At 41.3% G+C, this 20948-nt stretch overlaps 1 protein-coding gene across 1 annotated transcript in view; it reads left to right on the top strand.

The window, feature by feature from the left end:
• Positions 1 to 20948, top strand: part of SORCS1 (sortilin related VPS10 domain containing receptor 1) — a 545549-nt gene that overhangs the window by 434856 nt on the left and 89745 nt on the right. The window contains exons 9-12 of the mRNA XM_072995575.2: positions 3523 to 3702; positions 11739 to 11885; positions 16591 to 16693; positions 17177 to 17253. Coding sequence (XP_072851676.2) covers positions 3523 to 3702; positions 11739 to 11885; positions 16591 to 16693; positions 17177 to 17253 — 507 coding nt within the window. The remainder of the gene's footprint in view (positions 1 to 3522; positions 3703 to 11738; positions 11886 to 16590; positions 16694 to 17176; positions 17254 to 20948) is intronic.

Here is a 20948-nt window from a genome sequence, read left to right as displayed (position 1 = left end):
TGTGTTGGTGGTTCAGAAAGCTTGGCCTTTAGCTCCCTGCAATCACCCAGCCTCATTCATGTGCACAATGTTGCTCTTTTCTTTCTCTCTGGAAAGACATAAAGGCCAGCGAGATGGACTGCATGGTAATGCTGACTATCCTGGAGTGCTGGATTTTTTAAAGTGGCTGTTGCAGTGTTATTGCAGGCAGATGTATAGGAAAAATGTCACAGCCAATGTCAGAGGGGTGTCCGCTAATTGGAAGAGAACTTTCTCTTCATTTTCTTTCAAAAGGCAAGAGGCGTGTTTATTTTTTTGGGGGAGGGAAAATAATGGTGTTGGAGTTCTTCTCCCCTGCTCCCCCCGCCAAATCCCCTATATTTAGCTTCTCTGTGTCAATTGGAAGATAGTTTCATGGTATGATTTACCCAGCAGAAATAACAGGCAAACTACTGAATATGACAGAAAGAATAAGCGCCGCATTATGTAGTGCATCTGAGCCATATTTGTTGCATATGACAAGTTTGCTGACAATTTCTCAGGCTAGTAATATGTAGACTGAATAAAGAATGGGAAATAGTGGCAGAAATCCCATGTCAGTGCACAGCAACCAAGAAATCAAAATATTCCCTGCCTGGTCAAGGCCTATACATAGTGGAGGAGAAAACCCTGTTTTTCAGCAACATGTGAGCATTGAACGAAAAATACTGTACTTGCAAGCCCATTTCTTTCTCCTCTTTCCTTCACAGTCTTGAAACACTGGGTCAAGTAGATAGGCATTCTGACACTGGAAGGTTGGCCATTCTTTGGCCGAACTGTGACATTTGTTACATCCAGGTGTGATTCTGAGGTCATGCTTGCCAATAAAGCTTTAGCGCAGGCTTGTCCAACCCGCGGCCCGAGGGGCACATGCGGCCCAGGTCAGCTCGTAATGCGGCCCAGTGCAATTTTTTATTTTAAAAGAAATTCCAAAGTTTCAAGTTACACTGCCGCCGCTTGCGGCCGGAATATGGACGGGGCATGTCACAACAGTAGAGGGGGAGAGAGGGAAGGAAGGAGTGGGAGGTGATGGGACAAGGGGGCTGCGTGACTGCATTGCGCCGTCCCCGTCAATAGGTGGACCCCCTCCCAGCCCCATAAAGCCGCCGGAGTCGAAGCTGGCAGCCTGTGCTGTCTGAGATCGCAGCTGCCGGTAAATGCTTGGAGCGGGCCTGTGGAGGACGGCTAGAGCTGCCCCCCAATGTGGCACAAACCAAATGTATGTGCGGCCCAAACCAATTTTCCATCTTCTAATTTGGCCCAGGGAAGGTGAAAGGTTGGACACCCCTGCTTTAGTGGGTAATTACTAACAACAGGCGCCAGGTTTATAACTTGCTGTGAAGCTCCGCCCTCTGGCCTAAATATGCACTATTTTTTCTAATTGAATAAATTGAAGATATTGGCTGTGTTGAACCAATGGCTGCCTTTGGCAGATTCGTGAGTGATTTTCACTTAAACAAGTCCAAATAATTCATGGAGATGGACAGGGATCATACCTAGTAGCCCTGTTATCAATATCTCCATCTCCATCAATCCAGCCTACCATATTGAGGTTAAAGATCTGAAGGCAGGCTTGTTGTTTGTTTGACTGAACACTGAGAATGTTTTATGCAACTGTGAACCCTTTGTGATGGGCATATCTAGGTGTATGGCAGTTTTTAAGTATGTTTTCCTGAGTGCAATAAATAATCACACTTCAGACCTTTGTTCTCAGTGTGCAAAGGGCATGAAGCCAACAAAGGTGAGGATGTTGGGGTGGGGGCTAATGTTCACAGCCTAGCTCCCAACCATGCCGTGTTTGACCACATTGAGGAAAACATCTGAAACAGGCTTTGGACATGAGCTTTCTAGGCTTAACTTCTCCATTGCAAACATTTTATTTCTTATAACTTTATCGAAAACATGGCTTTTGCATTTATAATTGGTTTTCTAATTCTTTAGGTACAGATTGCACCACCAATAACATAATTAGAGACCTGTCAGGAAAAAACGAGGATAGGCCATCTGTGCTGAAAAGCAGATATATATTAATTAGTGATTGTAAGTTTACATTTTGGATGACAGCAACAACAAAAATGCCACAATGACACAAGAGTTTTGGGTTTGTTTTCCTATGAATCTTTATGATCTGCAATGGGCAAGCAATGATTTATATTTCATTTTGCAGCTTTACAAGGACAAGCACACAGCCTACTAGATTGCTAGGTCTAATGTGTTATAGTGATTGGAGTGCTGGATTAAGACTCAGGAAACTGAGGACATAGCTACAGAGCATATTTGAAGTGGGCAAATGCAGGCTTAATAGGGTTGTTTAAGGTTGAGTAAGTCTAGTATGTTATATGGTGTGATCTTTGCATCCACATTGCACCTCAAGTGACCCTATTTAGTCTACTTCCCTTCAGAAAAGAAAAGATAAAGAAGTCTTTCTTCTTGCCCACTTCTGTCTTCTTCTGCTTCCAGGAGGAAACTTTCATTTTAAAAAAATCTAAGTGGTACAGTGCATCAGCACAGCCCTAATTGGTTTTTTTTAAATACTTCGCTTCATCTCTCACTTCAGGGAGGAATAGAGGAAGGACATTTTTAATTTCCCAATATCATTAAGTGGCTAATCTGACTGTTTAAGCCACTAATGATATAGGGAAATTGAAACCAGCTGGGAAATTGAAACAGGAAGCTCCACTTTAATTCAATCCCAGTGATCACACATGCTGGAAACAAACCAAAATAGAGCAATCCTACTCACCTACTCACACCTTCAAAAGAGTAGCTCCTGACAGGGACCCATAAAGGTGCGGGTCAAAACACTCTGGGGATGGGCTGGTTTGCTCTAGTAATTATGTCATCTCATTGCTGTTGAAATGAGTAAACCAGCCTGTCCCAAGGCCAAATAGTGGGCCAAACACCCATGTCGTCACCCCCTCAGTTAAGTACTTGATTCATGAAGACTCACTGGGATGGTTCAGTGGTTTTGTCAGCTTGACCTACTTACGGGGTTGTTGTGAGAATAAAGAAGAGAACCACCCATGGCATGAATTTGTAGGAGAAAAGACAGAATATAAATGTATCAAATATATATTTTTGAAAATAAATTGATTTATTACTATAACATTCCCTGTGTCTCTGGATGGTTCATTTGCGCTCCTTTCTATAATGCATAGTGACTCCTAAATGTAGAATTTTCTCACACAGCTGGAGCATAAAAAAGAATTAGTATTCTACATTTCCTATAAAATGCACACTCATTTTCTATTGCTACTGTATAATACTATCACCTATGTAAATATTCTTTTAATGTGTTCTCAATTCATTATGGCTCTGCAGATATTTGTAGAAGAGAGAGAGTGTAAAATATACATGTGCACGTGCAAGTAGATTGACTTTGGTCCCTGACTATACTCCTGAATGAATGCCTGCCTGGTTCTAAGATGATCACCCTCTCTTGACTTTGGAGCGGAATCAAGTAAGATGTCTGACAACGATGCTTCCCTGTGCTTTCTCCCTCAGGACATGCACGTTATCAGCACTGATGAGAATCAGGTATTGGCTGCAGTGCAGGAATGGAACCAGAATGACACTTACAACCTCTATATCTCTGATACTCGAGGGATCTACTTTACTCTGGCTTTGGAAAACGTCAAGAGCAGTCGAGATCCCGAGGGCAACGTGATGATAGATCTCTATGAGGTATGTGACAGCAGCACACAGTCCCATCTCAGGTTTTTGCACACACACAAGTGTGTAGATGAGACCTTTGTTCTGCAGCTTAATCTGTGTATGGAGTATACGTTCTCTTTGTTACTGACACACCAAGTGCAATATCAGCACAGCTACATTCACCTCCATGGTTTCAATACGCAATTTATCATGATAAATTTACAAAGTCCTGAATGACCTGGACTCAGAAACGTCCTGATCAAATCACTAAGGCCTCAGATTCTAGAGACAAATTCAGCACTCCTGGTGACCATATCAGCCCTCCAAGGTTCACCACATGATTAGCCCTTTTTTCCTTGACTTGCATATAAGTCCCTTCCAATTCTGCCTCTCTCAGGCTTAGTTACTGGCAATAGAAAGTTAAACTGAAATATAGCATTTTTGATCTCATACTACTGAAATGGCCATTGCCCCCATACCGTACCACTTAAATGTACCCCCTCAGAAATGTTTTCCACTTTTGATAAGAGGGCACATTCTTCTTCTTCTTTCCCTCCTTCTCTTTTTCCTTCTTCTCTCTTTTGTTTTCTTTTGTTTGGAAATAGGGCTAGGGTAATTGCACATGGGTAAGGGAGCTTTAACTTTCCTCCAGCTTTTCCACCTAAACTCCCCTTGCCCTCACATATATAAGGGCTACAAAAAGGAAGGAGGGCAACATGTGCCAGCTGAAGTTCCATAGGCTTTAAACTACCTATCTATGTTTGGTGGGCCCAGTCCTGATCAGGTGCTCACCTAGACATATTTACCTCTGAGTGGGGAAAAAAATTTAAATTGACCGACATGATTTATGGGCAGATTTAGTTGTGCGATTTCTGTGCAGAGTCATACATTTTAATCAAGACATGTGGAGCAACTTTGGAAGCATTGTATGACCTCCTTCTTTAGGGTTCATTTCAATAGGCTAGAATGTTTTGATGTGGATTTTAAAGGATATCAGCATGCAGATAAAGGGCAGAAATTCCTTTTTCATAATAAAGATAAAGTGAACATTTTAAAATATTCTTGATGAGACAGCATGACAAATCCAGACACGCCATCAAAAAAGGGGGAGTGTTGAGTACTCTGAGATGTTTTTATTCCTGCATAACAGCAAAAACTCACTGGTTTTCTTTATCAGCGGGTATGTACATCCCTACTTGGAAATTAAGTCAGTAAAGTACCGTCTTAACCAGTATTGTTCAAACTGTTGTTCTCAATATTGTATTCTCTGAGTGTTAGCAGCTTTTAGGATCTTTGCCGATGGTCTTTCACCCTAACTGAGCATTTTAATTGGACATGTTGGGAATTGAATGGTGGACTTTCTGTGTGCAGAAGACCATTCTTTGTACCTCAGCTATCCCATACTTTCACACTGACAAAGGTCACACTCTGAAGCCACTGCCTGTATTTTAGGGGGTCAATCTTTTCTCTTGGTAAAAAGCCCTGTGGCTGGTGTTTATTTTTCCATAAAATTTAGCCTCAATACGATCTAGTGGTAAGGCATTTTCAGTGACTGTGCTCAGGTTTGTATGCAAAATCAAAAGAGAAATATAAAATTGAAATACAGGATATCTAACTGTTATAACAAGGTATGAACAGATTAACTTATTCACAGTCCATGTTAATTTAGATGTGTCCATTCATAGACCTGCTCTGTCACACTTCTGTGTCAATCTATGATTTGTCATGGAGCTCAAACAATTGCATTCCTTTTATATATTTGTATGCATTTTGAAACAAAATATGCATTTCAGTACTACTCCCTTCTTTAAAATGTTTGCTGAAGTCCTGTTGTTTCGTTACACATGTGGAAAGCAAACAGTGTGAACTTGACTTGTTCCTAGCTCACAATTAAAGAGTCCCCACTGGGATTCTTGAGTGCATGTCAAGACAATGAGTACAGGCACCCCAAGAATCACAATGGTGACTCATTAATTGCTAACTAGAAGTTGTTCGTTTGCTTCTTTGACTTTTACATCACCCGTATGGCTGCTAAGGCCACTCTGTGAGTACCTGTTACACCATTTTTCTTCTACCTGAATAAGAAAGCAACAAAGACCACATGTTTCAATGTGTGTATCAGAAAAGGAAATTAAATTAGAGTAAATTTTACTTTAAAATGCAGAGAAAATAAATCCTTGAGCATCTCATTTGAGAGGCTGAAAACAGAGTTATCTTTTTACTTAGGGATGGCTCTGGGACAGACATTTGAATTAGTTTGGATTAGGACCATCAGAAGTGTGATAAAATAATATCAAGGGAGGAATAAAGTCTGCTAGCTGGTACTTGGCCACTCCTGCTCTGTAGTCAAAAGCTGCAGAGACACTATATCCATCGATCAAGAGATCTCCCTGTACTGTCCACCTGAATGTCATTGATATCAGGTGAATTGGCTTTGACATTGACACTTGACTTTCAGCATTTGGAGAGCACCTTGAGACAGCCACGTAGAAAATGAAAGTGTGAATGGCCAGTGTTTAAATCCAGAGGAGATTGTGAGAACCCACGCGATTTCCTGATCACACAGAGGAGGATTTCTTTTAGAACAATGCATTAATCCCTCTAGTGCTTTGGCAGACTGTTACCTCCTATTGCAATCAGGTTAATGATTGGTTTCACAGTTTTATGTAAAGGTGTGCTGCATCCCAAGGCAGAACAGGGAGGAGGAAGTAGTGAACAAAAAGCTTTTGTATTATTAGGCTGACAGTTCATAGCACTCTGGACTGAAACTGATGTGATCAGACTGGTCATGTCGTATCTGCTGATTGCCTAGATAGAAACAATATTGGCTGACACCAAGGCTTGCACATAGCATTCCATTCAATCTGATTGTTTTGCCTGGGAGTGTGCTGAAAGCCATCCAGCGCAAGTCCCCCAGTGGGACTGCTGTAAATGATCAGTGGCTTAGGGGAAAATGAACTTGATGAACACATGAAATATGCTCTGGAGTGGTGGTGGTGGATTCCATTGAAAAATAAAAAAGAAGTGCAAATTTGATGGAGGTTGGGGTAGGTGGATGGGAATCCAAGCCAGCATGTGTGGCAAAAGTGATGAGTAATTTTTTCTGTAAAGTTCTAATAATAGTCATGGATGCTCACCCAGAAATTTTGGTCTCTTCAGACAGGGAATTTGTAGCCTTCCATATATTATTGAAGGACTGATGAAAACTGCAGTCGGACAACATTAGTAGGGCTATGTGTTCTCTGCTGTTGCTCTAAGGCCATGAATTGATTACCTGTTGTGACAAACAATTGTGGGAACAAACTCAAAATGTGCCACTTATTCACATTTCAATATTGTGCTTTTAGGACTTGTCCTTTATTCTTGGCAATTTAGAACATAGTAACTTTCCACACAGAACAAGTAATGTAGTTACAGAAGGATATATTTGGATCAGTAGTTTTTAACCTTGAGTCCCTGGATGTTGTATTTGCGAAGACTTTCATAGCCGAGATCTAATGATTGTTGTGGGTTTTTTGGGCTCTTTGGCTGTGTTCTGAAGGTTGTTCTTCTTAACGTTTCACCAGTCTTTGTGGCTGGTATCTGAAGAACGTTAGGAAAAACAACCTTCAGAACACGACCAAAGAGCCTGAAAAACCCACAACAATTCCTGGATGTTGTTGGTCTTCCACAAGCCCAATGTATCATAGCCAAGTATAAGGCATTCTGGGAGTTGTAGGCCATGAACAGCTAGAGATCCACAGTTTGGGAGCCACTGCTTTAGGTAGAGTGATATAGCTAAAGTGGGATTGAGTGGTCCTGTAGGAAACTCTATCTAAACTAGAGAAATTTACTGACAATTGTTAGTGTAAGATCTTCCACTTTTTCCTTTTCCTTCAGCTGCCATGGGACTTCTGTTTATAATCAGTTCTTCCTTCCCTGCAAAGAGCTAATATAGGACTAGAGTGAGCTACTGCATCATTTTCTGAATATTGAGAGTGGTGGCCAGTGAGCTACTGCTCCATGATGATTGAAACTGCAATTTTCCTAATCCTACCATCACCCTACTAACCACCTAAAAGTGGTTCTTTAAAACTCTGGATGTTTCAGTATAATCTAGGCATGATTTTCGTCACTAGAACAAACAATTTCTGCATGGTACAAATTAGTAATCATGACTTTAATTTAGGCACTCACCTTGCTACCTCTTCACTGCACCTGTCACTAGGTGGCATAGCATTTGCCTTCCATAATGATCAAACGGTATCTAACTATAGGGATCATATAGTTCAATTAATATTGGGACAGTTCTCAAAGAGACAGTCACACTAGTCTGTTTCAGCATGTATAGGATATATGAAAACAAAAGTTGTGACCCTTTAAAGATTAACTGGTTTATTTTAGTGTGAGTTTCCGCAGATTACAATTACTTCCTCAAACACTTGCTTTTATGCCTGAATAAGTGGTTTGTAACCCACATAAACTCACACTGAAAGAAATCTGGTGTTAGCATCCTGTTGCCTAAACATGGATTGGAAGGGAAATCATGTAATCTTTCTCCTCTTCCCAACCTCAAACTTCAGCAGGCACTGGTTGTGAGATTGGTCATGTAGCTGGTTATACACCGAAAACCTGCTGGATTAGGAGAGATATGTATGTAATTTTCCTTCCAATCCATGTTTAGGTGACAGAATACTAGCCTTTGCCTGTAAGACGCCACAACTCTTTTGTTTTTCTTTTTAGAATATATAAGATTATGATGTTTACTGTACATGTGCGCATTTTATGGAATATCACTTATGTGCAGCTTTCCTATATTTGGAAATGGTAATTTAGGGTTAAAACTGCTCTTTCAAATAGACCTTTATACCTATAGAACTCTGATAAATTTCACCAACACATTCTTTGTTTTCCTTTTTCAAAACCAAATGTCCTGAAGGTGGGGAAAAATGATAATGTCACCTGTTGCTAATTTACTTTCACCTTCACGTTTTAAGCAGTGATTATATAATACAAATAAGTGCAGAATCGTGTGTGCTGTTTAGCATCTAATGCAATTGTATAATCTAATTTTTCTATTGAAAAGAGCTGCATACTAAAGGCCTCTCTACATTCTCCATTCAATTTGTGAATAGGAAAAATGGGTCTTTGACCTTAACTAGAAACCTGATACACACAAATGTAAGGAATGCTTTTTTTTTCATCAGTTATCTGAATGTGTGGAAAACAAGAACTTGCTGCATATCAAACAGGGAAATCACAGTAAAAGAGACATAGATAACTCAAAAAGTGTTTCTCTAGAGCTATTCAAATGGATACAATGCACCCCAAAATTCTTTTTTTCTGACTTTTAGGACTGCGAAGGAATTTACCTGCAGTACCCATAGGTCTGAATGCTGAGGGGAATGCCTAGAATTACTAGGTGTGGGACACAAGCCCTGCACCTGGTCATCCTGTGCTTTCTCAGAAATGTTGATCCATTTAGAAAATTTGAAAAAAGTTTAGTAGGCACATCCATCTGAGTGCACTTACAAGGCAGATCAAGGAATAGAGATGTAGCCTGTACTGGGTGGGATTACACTCCCCCTGAATACAGAGGTGCGCAGTTTGAGGGTGCTCTGGATTCATCCCTGAACCTGGATGCCCAGGTCTCGGTGGTGGCCAGGAGTGCATTTGCACAATTAAAACTTACTGCACCAGCTATGTCTCTATCTTGAGAGATCTGATCTGGCCACTGTCATATTTACTTCCCAGCTGGATAACACACTCTATATGTGGCTGCCAGTGGAAAGTGTCAGGAAACTCAGCAGTTCCAAAATAGAGCAGCCAAACTGCTGTCTGGGGTTGGTTACAGGGATCACATAACCCCCATTATAGCAGCTCCACTGGCTGCCAGTCAGTTTCCGGGCACAATTGAAAGTGCAGGTTTTAACCTAGAAAGCCCTAAATGGCTTGGGTCCAAGCTATTTCAAAGACCGTATCTCCCACTATGAGCCAGCTCAGATGTTAAGACCATCAGGAGAGGCCTTTCTCTCAGTCCTGCCACCTTCACAGGTGCACCTGATGGGGGGCACAGGAGAGAGGCTTTTAAACTTTAAATATTGTCTTTCAGTGTTGTAAGCCGCCTTGGGTCCTTTTCAGGGAGAAAAGCGGGGTAAAAATATTTTAAGTAAATAAAATAAAATAAATAAATACAAATCTCCCATGAGCAGGAAACCTTAGGAAACAAATTTTAATTCTCAGCTGTGATAGGTCTGTCAGATATGCGTGGCCAAACAAGGTTACAAAGTCCCTTTCTGATCTTCATGCCAAGATGTCTAAGATAGCTGAAAGCATGGAGACATTTGATATGGTATATGTGTGGGTGCTCCCCCATGTTCCCTCCCCACTTTTGACCTATTTGTGTAGCAGGTAAATACCTGCATAAAGCTAAGCGTATCCAATCTGCATTCTTCCAAGAGAGGAAGAAACCAACTCAAAAAGTTTTAAAATGTGCAGTTTTTTAAACTAGGGAGGAAATCCAAGGGAATATAGTACTGTATAGTCACGTTAGAAGCTCTTGAATATAATTTCTTCTTTCTGTGGTGAGTATGCAATGGTCCTCTCTGGCACCGCTTGACATGTAGTTGATAAACCTATAGATCTGTGTGTTCACGTCTCTTTGGGAACAGAGAAATCACTAAGACAAACTTGCTACTGTTCCACCACCACCACCCCCTGTCTTGGCTGTGATCCAAAACTTTATCCAGGACTATGCAGTTAAATCACTTAGCCATGGATGCCCTCCACATACAAATTATAACATCAGTTGGTTCCCAACAGCGTTACGCACCAAACAGAAACCTTTGTGCACCTCCCGTCTCTCCACAGCCTGCCACACGTGTTAAGAAAGCAACTGTCCTCATTTTCAGCTTCTATCCGCGCTCTTTCTTGAGTTAGTTGTTAACGATGTAAGTTGAAAACTCAAGTAACTTTCCCTACCACTACAATACTTTGCAGTTGGATGCCAATTAAACAATAACACCTGAGAGGAAAAAGGCCTCATGGGTGACATTCTGAGACAGTTCTTGTATGCCCTTTCCAAGGCATCTGTGCTAGATCTGGGAGCCAGAAGCACCCTGCTGGAAGACAAAAGTTCCCTCCCTCCTCCCCCTTTGTCCTGCTGCAAAACCAGCAATTGGAACAATGACAGAGTGTGTCTCATGCTGCTGTAGATATTGTGTTATTGATTTTCAGCGGATGGAGGAAGCCAAGCTTGTTTGACAAAGCAAAGTGTTTTTCAAGCTGCTTCTTGCATCCCATTCAGTTTTATTTAGAGCTTAACCAATTGTCCTTTTCCAAACATGTAAAACTTCATCTCTGGAGTAATTCTGAAGCTTTTTAACATGTCGCTCTTTCCATCTCATCAGTTTGTGCTGTAGGCCTCGGACAGCTGGTGATAATACAATAGCTATTTCAGAAACAAGAATGAGAAGGGGCAAGATGTGATTTGAGCCGCGGTTGTATCCTAGGTGGCCTTAAAAAGCAGCTAGGCAGAATTGTGAAGGGCAGGTTTATGAATGGCCAATGAAAACCGTGAAGGTCAAGGAACTTCTATAGACAGAGGCAGTATCCTTCCACTGCTAGGTAGGAGAAAGGAAGGGAGAATAGCAGGGTTGGCATATTGCTTGTGGGTTGACCATTATGTAGAATGGTAGTGGCCTTTTGGTCTTCTCCTACAAGGCTGTTGATCTGAATATACAAAACTTACTGGGGAAGACTTTTTTCAGTCATTGTTTGAAACTCATTGTACTCACATAAAGAATGAATCTTAACTGTTTTTATTGTTTTGAATGTGCACATCACCTTGACTGCTTCATGAGCAGAAGCCCTCCACTATAGTGTCTGAATACTGAATCTACAGTGATGCCATTTACACTTTTTAGTAGGTGATGGGAAATGAAGATTTCGTTGCCTTTTTTTAAATCTTAGTGTCTGCTGTGTACTCATGCTATACACCATATCCCAAAGCTGGATTTGACAGGTAAGAATGCACACACAATCTGTGTCTAATTTATCTGTTTTTCAGCCATGTCAATTTTTCCTAGGTAGCAGGCATAAAGGGAATGTTCTTGGCTAACAAGAAGATTGACAACCAAGTGAAAACTTTCATCACCTACAATAAAGGCAGAGACTGGCATTTGCTGCAGGCCCCAGACACAGATCTGAGAGGAAACCCAGTTCGTTGCCTTTTGGTAAGTGATGGTTTGTGGGACTGATGGGAATCAGCAGTTGAGGAAGTTTTTCTGACTATACAGTGGCATGGCCTATTAAAAATCAATGCACCTTCTTAGAGTTCCCCCATCATCTCCATCTACATAACATATGGCTTCATTACAGGAGTTTGTGGCAGTTCTAGTATAGGATGCTAAAAAGAAAAACGTTCATATCGGTGAAGTTTTTCCTGGTGCATTCATCTTTAGCAGCATTTGCTAGATTAGGTGACAAGATTTTTTACATAGGCAGGCATGTTAGTTTGTTTCAGTATCAATAAAAAGAATTTTAAAAAAAGTATTGTCTCAGCTTTAAAATTAACATATTTTTTTAAATGAGAGGTTTTGTGGATTTCAAACTATTCCATTGAAACATGTAATATAATAGTTAGGCTACTGGTTTGCACATAAAAGTTTGTGTGCATAGTGTTCATGACTATGGCAGTGGGAAATGGGACACAGATACAGGTAATGAACACTTTTAAAGTTAATGGAAATTTTCTTTTAGCTGGTGTACAATGCTAGACTGTTGGAAGCACTGATGCAATTACTTTTATTTTCCAGAAGGAGTTCCTTGTGCTGAGTTTTACAAGAGAATAACATTTCAGCTGTACACAAGACTGTACAGAAAACTAGGCTATAACGATATATAGTATACTAAAAGCCCTAGCTTCTGCTTCAGCCTCTAGATGCACTGCTGAATTTATGGATATAACCCATTCAGATCTCTCTTTGTAATTTCTTTTTCCAACAATAGTTCCTGTGAGATAGGTGACAGTATCTTGGGAGGTTCATCAACTTCGTGGTCCTTTTCTACACATAAATTCATACACTTGTGCATACTCCATCACTCTTCTACCCACATCTTTTCTGACACACCTGTCTCATTTATGTCAACCACCTGGACTTTTCTTCTTCTCCTGGGAAATCCATTATTAAATGAGACCAATTTCTAACTTATGCCAGAAATAGAAGTGGCTGCAGCTTCATGACAAAGCTATCTGGAATCTTTATTAAGAGTTTTGTTTCTCTGTAACCTGCAAGTTATTCAGGGCTTGCTTGATGAGACATCTGTTTCCCAGTTGATCATGCATATATGTAAGTGTTGAAAAAAATGTGTCTTTGAAGGAAAACTGCTTTATCACCTTCTAATTGTCAAAGTGGCATCTCAACTGTTTCTGCACTTAGAAATTTTACCCAATCCTGGGGTGGCACAAGATGTGCACCTGGATTTATCTGAGTAGGTGCGAACATCAGTGACCAAAGCAAGTGCCCTAGGGTTATTTCTGTACGCTAGACGGACTTTGAAAACGAAGTATAAATGGTGGAATGTCTTGCACGTTATTGCTTGTAAGTATAAGTACTTGCAGAAATGGTACTATGACTCCTCATGAGTAGGAATCACATAGATTACAACCTTGCAAAGCATCCACTTCTTTTCATCCTGAATTCTGTTACCTAACTGGTCTGCAAGCTGCAGTTTCTCCCTAAGCCTATAGGGATTTGTCTGCCACCTTGTGGCCCTCATAAGTATTTGTTAGATAAACAAAGAGGGTAGACTCTGAACTCCTCTAATTCTTTTCATTTGCCACTATTGAACTGTTCCAAAAATGGTATAGTTGGAGGGAAAGCGGGCAACATAGTGTAGCCATACAATACTCAGTTACCTACTGCCCAGTTAATTTTTAGAAAATAAAGGAAAAATATTCCCCTTTCTTATTTCAATCCTCCATCTTCGAACATACACACACAGTTATAACTATTCATAGGAATCCCTTAAATGTCAGGGTTCAGGTAAGGTGGTGGAGGTAGGGAGGTAATTCCTTTAGGACTGAGAGAGAAGAGGAGGTAAAACCTACCGGATAAAAGCTTACCAGCTTATTTTGTAGCTGTTCGAGAAATAGGGGAGAACTGCATCAAACTTCCTTTCATCTCTTGGCATTTTGTTGAGTGCTAGAAACATAAAACACAGGAGAAATATTAGACCATGTAATCTGATAGTATTAAAATGCAAAAAGAAAGAGAATGAGGAGAGAGGATAACTTTCCTCAGTTCAACTGAAAATTACAGTAATTTGCTAATAGTTGACAGGTGCCACCAGGTCGTTTGCCAGTTTGGGTTTTAGAGAATACGTTCCCCAGCTGGACATTCAGAACAGATAATATTAATTGAGGAACTCAAGGCCCTTCCCCCTCTTTCAAAATGTACTTCAGCCCAGTTGTCTTGCTTCCTGTCATCCCCAGATGGATTGCTGCAAAATGTGACCCTTCCAAGGCTGTCAGTTGCTGTTAGTGTGTATTGTTCTTGTCTAGCAGCACGCCTGCTCATTCATTTCTGTCTGTCTTTGTCATATCAGCGAGAGCTCACCTCCCATCTCTCAGGGCAACTATCCCATTCTGACTTTGGGAGCTGACATTGTCCCTCAAAGGTATAAATGTTTGGGGAGAGAGTCCTCTGTTCTTCTCCTACCTCACCTTGGGTTGTGCAGGCAGTTGAATGGATCATCTGATTCCAAGTTTGCTGGCATTTAATAAAAATCTGCCTTCCTGCAGTTTTGCAGGAATTCATTAGCTGAGTAAATAGCAGGCAAAGAAGTATCCTTGGTCAGCCTTCTCTGTGTGTAACTACTGGGACTCTATTGCTCTCTGAGGGATTAGGTTAGCTTTTGGAGATTGTTATGACCCCAAACTTGAACAGCAAAGAGAAGATGCCCTTGTTTTATTATTTGCTTTGGCTGCCTTCCTTTTCCTACCACATACTCTAAGATCCTCACAAAGACATGTTAGAGATTGCATTTAGTTATTTACAACCTTTACCTGTGATGTCATGCTTGTAGAAAGATAAATGTTGCCTGTTTCTTGGGGAAAAAAACACACGAAACCCTCTAACAAGAAGAAGGAGAACATTAGGTCTGATTAGTCATCTCTGTTCATCGTAAATTCTAAGCACATTTTGATGAATCAAGTTTGGAACCCAGTATTAGAAGAAGCGAAGCAGTTGTATTAGTCATGGATGCAGTGGTCACTGGTGACATTCCTACCCACCCAAAGCAGCCATGGATAGGCTGCTTTATCTAGCTGTCTTCTCCCTATCTACAATCAACAGTACCATTGAGAAAATGAAGTTTGTTGGCTGAAGGAGGAGAGAGATTAGTGGCCTGTTCAGGGTAGAATCTGTAGAAGATATTCCATGAAATCTCTCTCTCTCTCTCTCTCTCTCTCTCTCTCTCTCTCTCTCTCTCTCTCTCTCTCTCTCTCACACACACACACACACACACACACACACACACACACACACACACACACACACACACACACACACACACACTGTTTTGCATATTCAGTTTACCTCGTTCTCCTGCTTCAGTAATGTTTGCTTGAGTGAGGAACTAGCAGGTACCAGCTGATGCTAGGAGTGAGGAGCAGTGAGATGTATCCTCGTAGATCTGGATATGTCATGTGGGCTGCATCACTGAAGGTAGCCTTCTCCCTTAATGACAGTGGAGAATTTCTAATCACCTAGACTTTCCACCGAATGCTGGGATAGGGATGCTACTTTACATTTCAATGCAGGCAACAAAAGGCCATAGGTTCTGCTTGATGTTGTATATGCACTTTCATGGGCAATATGTGGCTCATTAAAAAAAAGCTTCTGCTTTTGGAAGCTTAGAAGCCAAACTCCCTTCAACAATCCTGTTAATTTTTTTTAATGGCTATTTCTAGACTGGGTAGAGCCCAAGAATTTGGCCCACAAACCCACAAGATTGACCATCCTTATTCTATCTTAGTTCATTGTTTGTTATTGAAGAAGACCATCTCCATCAGTTTCAGATTCACCATTTAGGGGAAGGAGGGAAGGATGAAGAGGGTGGTCAAGACTGAGCAGTGGCACATTGATGGACTAACTAGCTCAATATGAATCCAAAAGATATGGAAACAGGTGGGGGCTTAACGTATCCTGGACTTCTTGGGGGTGTCAAGATGTTACATCCTCGCTTTCACACTTTCTCATTTCTTCACCTTTGATTATTTCAACCTTGCTTTGTATGTGTCTATCCAATGTTGTTGGTGATGACAGTAGTGGGACACAATATATGGAGCCACAAATATGGCTCCTGGATCTCCTGAATTTTCCCCACCCCTGAAGAAAACATAGTTTTTAAAAAGTGAATTCTTATCAATTGTTGGAAGCAGCACATTGCCAAGATCTTGCTGCTTTCTGGTGAGCATTTACCAGATGTTATAGATGTCTATCAGCAGATTAAAGGCTTCATGATACACAGTTGCAATTTACATTTCCTTGACTTCAACTGGCTCTAAAATCAGAATGGTTCCTTGTATTTAGGAACGGCCAGTCTGTGTTACATCATTTTCAGCTTTTGCAACCGCATATGCCAAGAAAATGCAAAAACAGGGCACGTAACTGAGAGTCCTCCCTGTTCCTTGTTCCATGACTTGGCCATCAACTGCCACCAAACTTTGTCATTTTCCTCCCCTCCATTATATCTGAGAGAGTTAGGTAGACCTCTCATGTAGGAACATGTTATATCTTACAAAAGCCCATACAGAAGCATAATACTATCCTACCACAGAAAAATCCAGCAATTATTAACTTATGCATGCAGAAGGACTTCCTTTAACTTATCTGATGCATGCCATCTTGATGGATCTCTCTTTCTTCTTTCAAGCCCTACTGTTCTCTACATCTCCACCTGAAGGTTTCAGAGAATCCATACACTTCAGGCAACATTGCCAGTCGGGATACAGCTCCAGGCATCATTGTGGCTTCTGGTAGGTTATGCTCCAATGCTATATATAATCGCATGCCATTTTTCAAAAAACAGTAAGAGAGAATCCAAATTGTATTTGAGGGGATGATGTGGAAAACGGTCAACAGACCCAAGCTACAAGCCAGAAAATCCCTGGTTCAAAGTTCAGTTTTGAGCTCTAGAGGTTTTGAGTTAAGGCATTTCATTTTTCTTCCTCCTCATCATCAGTAAGAACACTGGTCTGCTTTACAAGTTTGCTGTAAGCATCACAGGAAGATAGTATGCAAATGAAGGTTTCATGTTTAAAGTGCTAAACAGATGCTGTTTACTCTTATAAAAGAGAAAAAATGGTAGTGTGTTCTTGTTTCACATTGAATTGATGAATATAAACATCACCAAATGAGTAAAATGTCAAGACAAATAAAAGCAGAAGGCACTCTTGTCTTTAGATTCCCTTCCCCCACTGTTAAGAGGCCATTTCATGTAATAATTCTTTTCTCAATAGGTAACATCGGGACGGAGTTGTCCGATAATGATATCAGCATGTTTGTTTCATCCGATGCTGGCAACAACTGGAGACAAGTGAGTAGCAAAAGGAAACAGGACCATTAAATGGCCAACAGTGGAGTGGAGGCATGATGATGTGAACTACATATGACCCAAACTGTACTTTACAACACTGGATAACAAAGACAAAGGGAGACTGTGTGACTTCCACCCTCAACTTTGAGATACATCTTGGTAACCATGAGGTGGCTGGTGTGTTAGTATAAAATGCTTACCACAGTGAAAGCAGGATTTTAAAAGTCACTTTTATTTTGCACCATAGCAACGGTGACCTTGAACATTCTTCAGAAGGTTGAGCCTGACTGAAACTACAGCCTCTGTGAACTCCCCATGTGTGTTTACCTCAAATCAAATAAATAGTTACTTTGCAGCATTTTTAAAATATTCATTTGATAACTGACTTCATATTAAGTTTTCTTGAAATGTTTTTAATAACAGGTGTGTGATGTCAAGTCAATCCAGACTTATGGTGACCCTTCACAGGGCTTTCTAGATAATGAGTACTCAAAAGTGGTTCACTCTTCCGTTCTTCTGGGGCACTCTGGGGCTGTGCAGCTTGCCCAAGGCTGCAGAAGGCAGGCTCTTCTTCCAGGAGTCATAGAGTCATAGCAGGGTACCATACTTCCAGAGTGGTGCCTCGCTTGACGACATTAATTCGTTCCAGCGAAATTGCTGTAGAGCAAAAACGTCGTCAAACGAAATTTAAAAACCCATTGAAACATTAAAAATGGTTACTGCGTTCCCATGAGCGAAATACCTAATCGTCCAGTGAAGATCCTCCATACGGCGGCCATTTTCGGGTGCCTGTCTTGCGAAAAATGCCTCCTATAAACATCGGGGAGCCATTTTGAGCAGCTGGCGGCCATTTTGAAAACCCAACGATCAGCTGTTTTGATCATCGTAATGCGAAGAATTGGTTCCCGAAGCAGGGAACCGATTGTCGCAAAGCGAAAAAAAACCATTAAAACAGCTTTTTTCGATCGCAATTGCGATCGCAAAAACATCGTTGTGAAGCGGATTTGTCGTTATAGGGGGGTAATCGTTAAGTGGGGCATGACTGTATACATATGGGATATCTCTCTCTCTCTCTCTCTGCCCACTCAGAGGCAGCACCTCAGCTTCCATGCCCTGCCTTCTCTGGGTGCTGCCTCTGAGTGGATGCCTGCCAGAGGAAGCAGGACTCAGAACCATGAACACCTGTTGGACTGATGGATGAAACAGCAGTTTGTGCCCATCTCTGCTATTTATCTATATCCCCACAGTTCCTTCACTGAAGCAACAGAATAAAAATAACAGACATATAAATAGCACATATTAGTATAAATTAAGTGTATATTCTGTTCTTGCCAGAAGTGGAAGAGATTGATCCAAGAATGTTATTCTCTGTTCAAGATGATTCATGTAAGGTAATGCTTTTAGGTTTCTGTTTGCCATGTAGATCAAAGACTGACATTATGCCCCTTCATGTCTTTGAAACTGACTGAGCTCGGGGAAGAATCGATCTGCCGTACATTTTTGGTTGGCAGAAACATCTTGTTTGTTGCTCCACCATAATATGTAATGTTAGGAAACTATATTTTAGCAAATAAAATTGACAAGTGGATCTTAGTATGTCAGTTATCTATGAACAGCAAAAATATCAGGAGCATTAGAAATAAGATCTCTATGCCAGATCTCTTCTTTTTAGCTATTCCTTATTGTGCTATGTGATGTCAAGTCAGAACAGTGTCTCTAATAGGGTTTTCAAGAGAAGTGAGGTTGTTCTTAGAAGTGGTTTTGCCAGTTCAACACACACACAGTGAATTTCGGTAACAGAGCTAGAGAATTGAGCCCAGGTCTCCTGAGTCCTGGTTTCTTCCTCTAGCCACTACACTACACTGAGTACCTTTATAACGATGTACTGCTGGACATTTATGGAGTGGAGTGAGAGTCTTAGAGCTCAGTCTGACTGACAGTAAGAACCACTGTTGAATGGGGTGTTCTTTAAAAGAATTCAGTTTAGCCTAAAGTATCACCATGATGTAAATGGGAGCATGGAATTTTTTTTTGGGGGGGGGTGTCTGGGAAGCATGGTTTTGGTTGGAAAGAGAGGTAAAATGCTCTTCCGACAGAGGGTTGTTGATTTAAAATCGCTTGTGAAACCAAATTATTTCAATTGTTTTGGAATATGTAGACCCCTCTGTTGGTGTAAATTGCATCTTTGCCAGCAAGATGGGAGAACAGGGTTGGAGAGGAGGAGGACCATTGGCAGCAGAAACAGGAAGAGGAGAAAGCAGAAGCAGAAGACGTGGTGGGAGAGGCAGGAGCAGCAACAAGAGCCAGCCCAGAGGAGTGGCAGCAGTGAAGCCAGACTGCTGTGGCTGAGCAGGTGCTGCTCCACCCAGCTGATGGGTGGTGAAGCCACAGTGTTATGGCCTGGAGTGTAGCAGGACATGAAGGAAGGTCTGCACCCACTCTGCTGAGAAGAGCGGCCACAGTGAAGGTGGGATGCTGTAGCTGAGCTGTTGATGCTGCCACCTCTCTCTTCCTCCCTCCAGCCAGCCAATTTCATCCTGTGTCTCCTCCTTCACCCTAGTTATCTGTATATGTGTTTTGGTTGTGTGCTTGTGGTGTGAGTTACGAGGGCGTGATGGTAAGTATTTAGCCATTCCCAGAAAAAAATTGAGCGAGGAATCTGGAACTGCCACACTATTCTACATATTCCCCCAGGAAGTCAATGCACTTGTGACATCTGTCCTGCAGCTTCTTAAGTCCCTGCAAATAAAATTCTTCCGACTGCTGGTGTAACCACTCATTTGCGACATTAGTTGCCTCCAGAACACTCCCAAATCGTTGTCTGTTTAAGTGTTTTTTGAGTTTGGGGAACAGATAGTAGTCGGAAGGAACCAGGTCGGGAGAATAGGGTGGATGGGGCATTACTTGAAAGCCTAAGGACATCAGTTTTGCCATTGTTTCACTTGTAGGGTGTGACAATGCGTTGTCATGCAACAGGATGGAGAGCTTTCCTCAAGTCTTTCCTTGATGGTTGTTGTGGGTTTTTCAGGCTCTTTGGCCATGTTCTGAAGATGCCGGCCACAGAGACTGGTGAAACGTTAGGAAGAACAACCTTCAGAACACAGCCAAAGAGCCTGAAAACCCACAACACCCATTAGATCCCAGCCGTGAAACTTTCACGAATACATCTTTCCTTGATGTTTTGCCTCAGCTTCATCAATAAAGCACAGTAATATTTTGCACTGTTGGTTGAACCCTGTTGGAGGTACTCCACCAGCAGAACTCCCTTCTTATCCCAAAAAACTGTTTCCATTTGCTTCTGCACTGACCTTTGCATTCAGAACTTCTTTGGCCTGGGGGAACAACTGTACCTCTATTCCTTAGACTGTTCCTTTGTCCCAGGATCATAACAGTAGATCCACGTCTCATCACCAGTTACCAGTTTTCCAAGGAAATCTGACTCATTTCTTGAAAACTGTTCCAAAACAGCCACACATTTCCTCTTTTGTTTGGTTGTCAAAAGTTTGGGGATCCATTTTGCTGCCAGCTTTCTCATTTCCAAGTCCTTGTGGATAATGGCACCAACTCTCTCACGTGATATTCTCAGATATATAGCAATACTTTTGGCTGATATACGGCGGTCCTCCATAATCATATCATGGATGGCTTTCACATTTGCAGGCACAAAAACAGGCCTTCCACTGAGTTTCTCACTT

The sequence above is a fragment of the Pogona vitticeps genome, chromosome 3 (assembly GCF_051106095.1).
Source record: "Pogona vitticeps strain Pit_001003342236 chromosome 3, PviZW2.1, whole genome shotgun sequence".
Lineage (NCBI taxonomy): Eukaryota > Metazoa > Chordata > Lepidosauria > Squamata > Agamidae > Pogona > Pogona vitticeps.
This window is presented reverse-complemented; position numbering and strand designations above follow the sequence as displayed.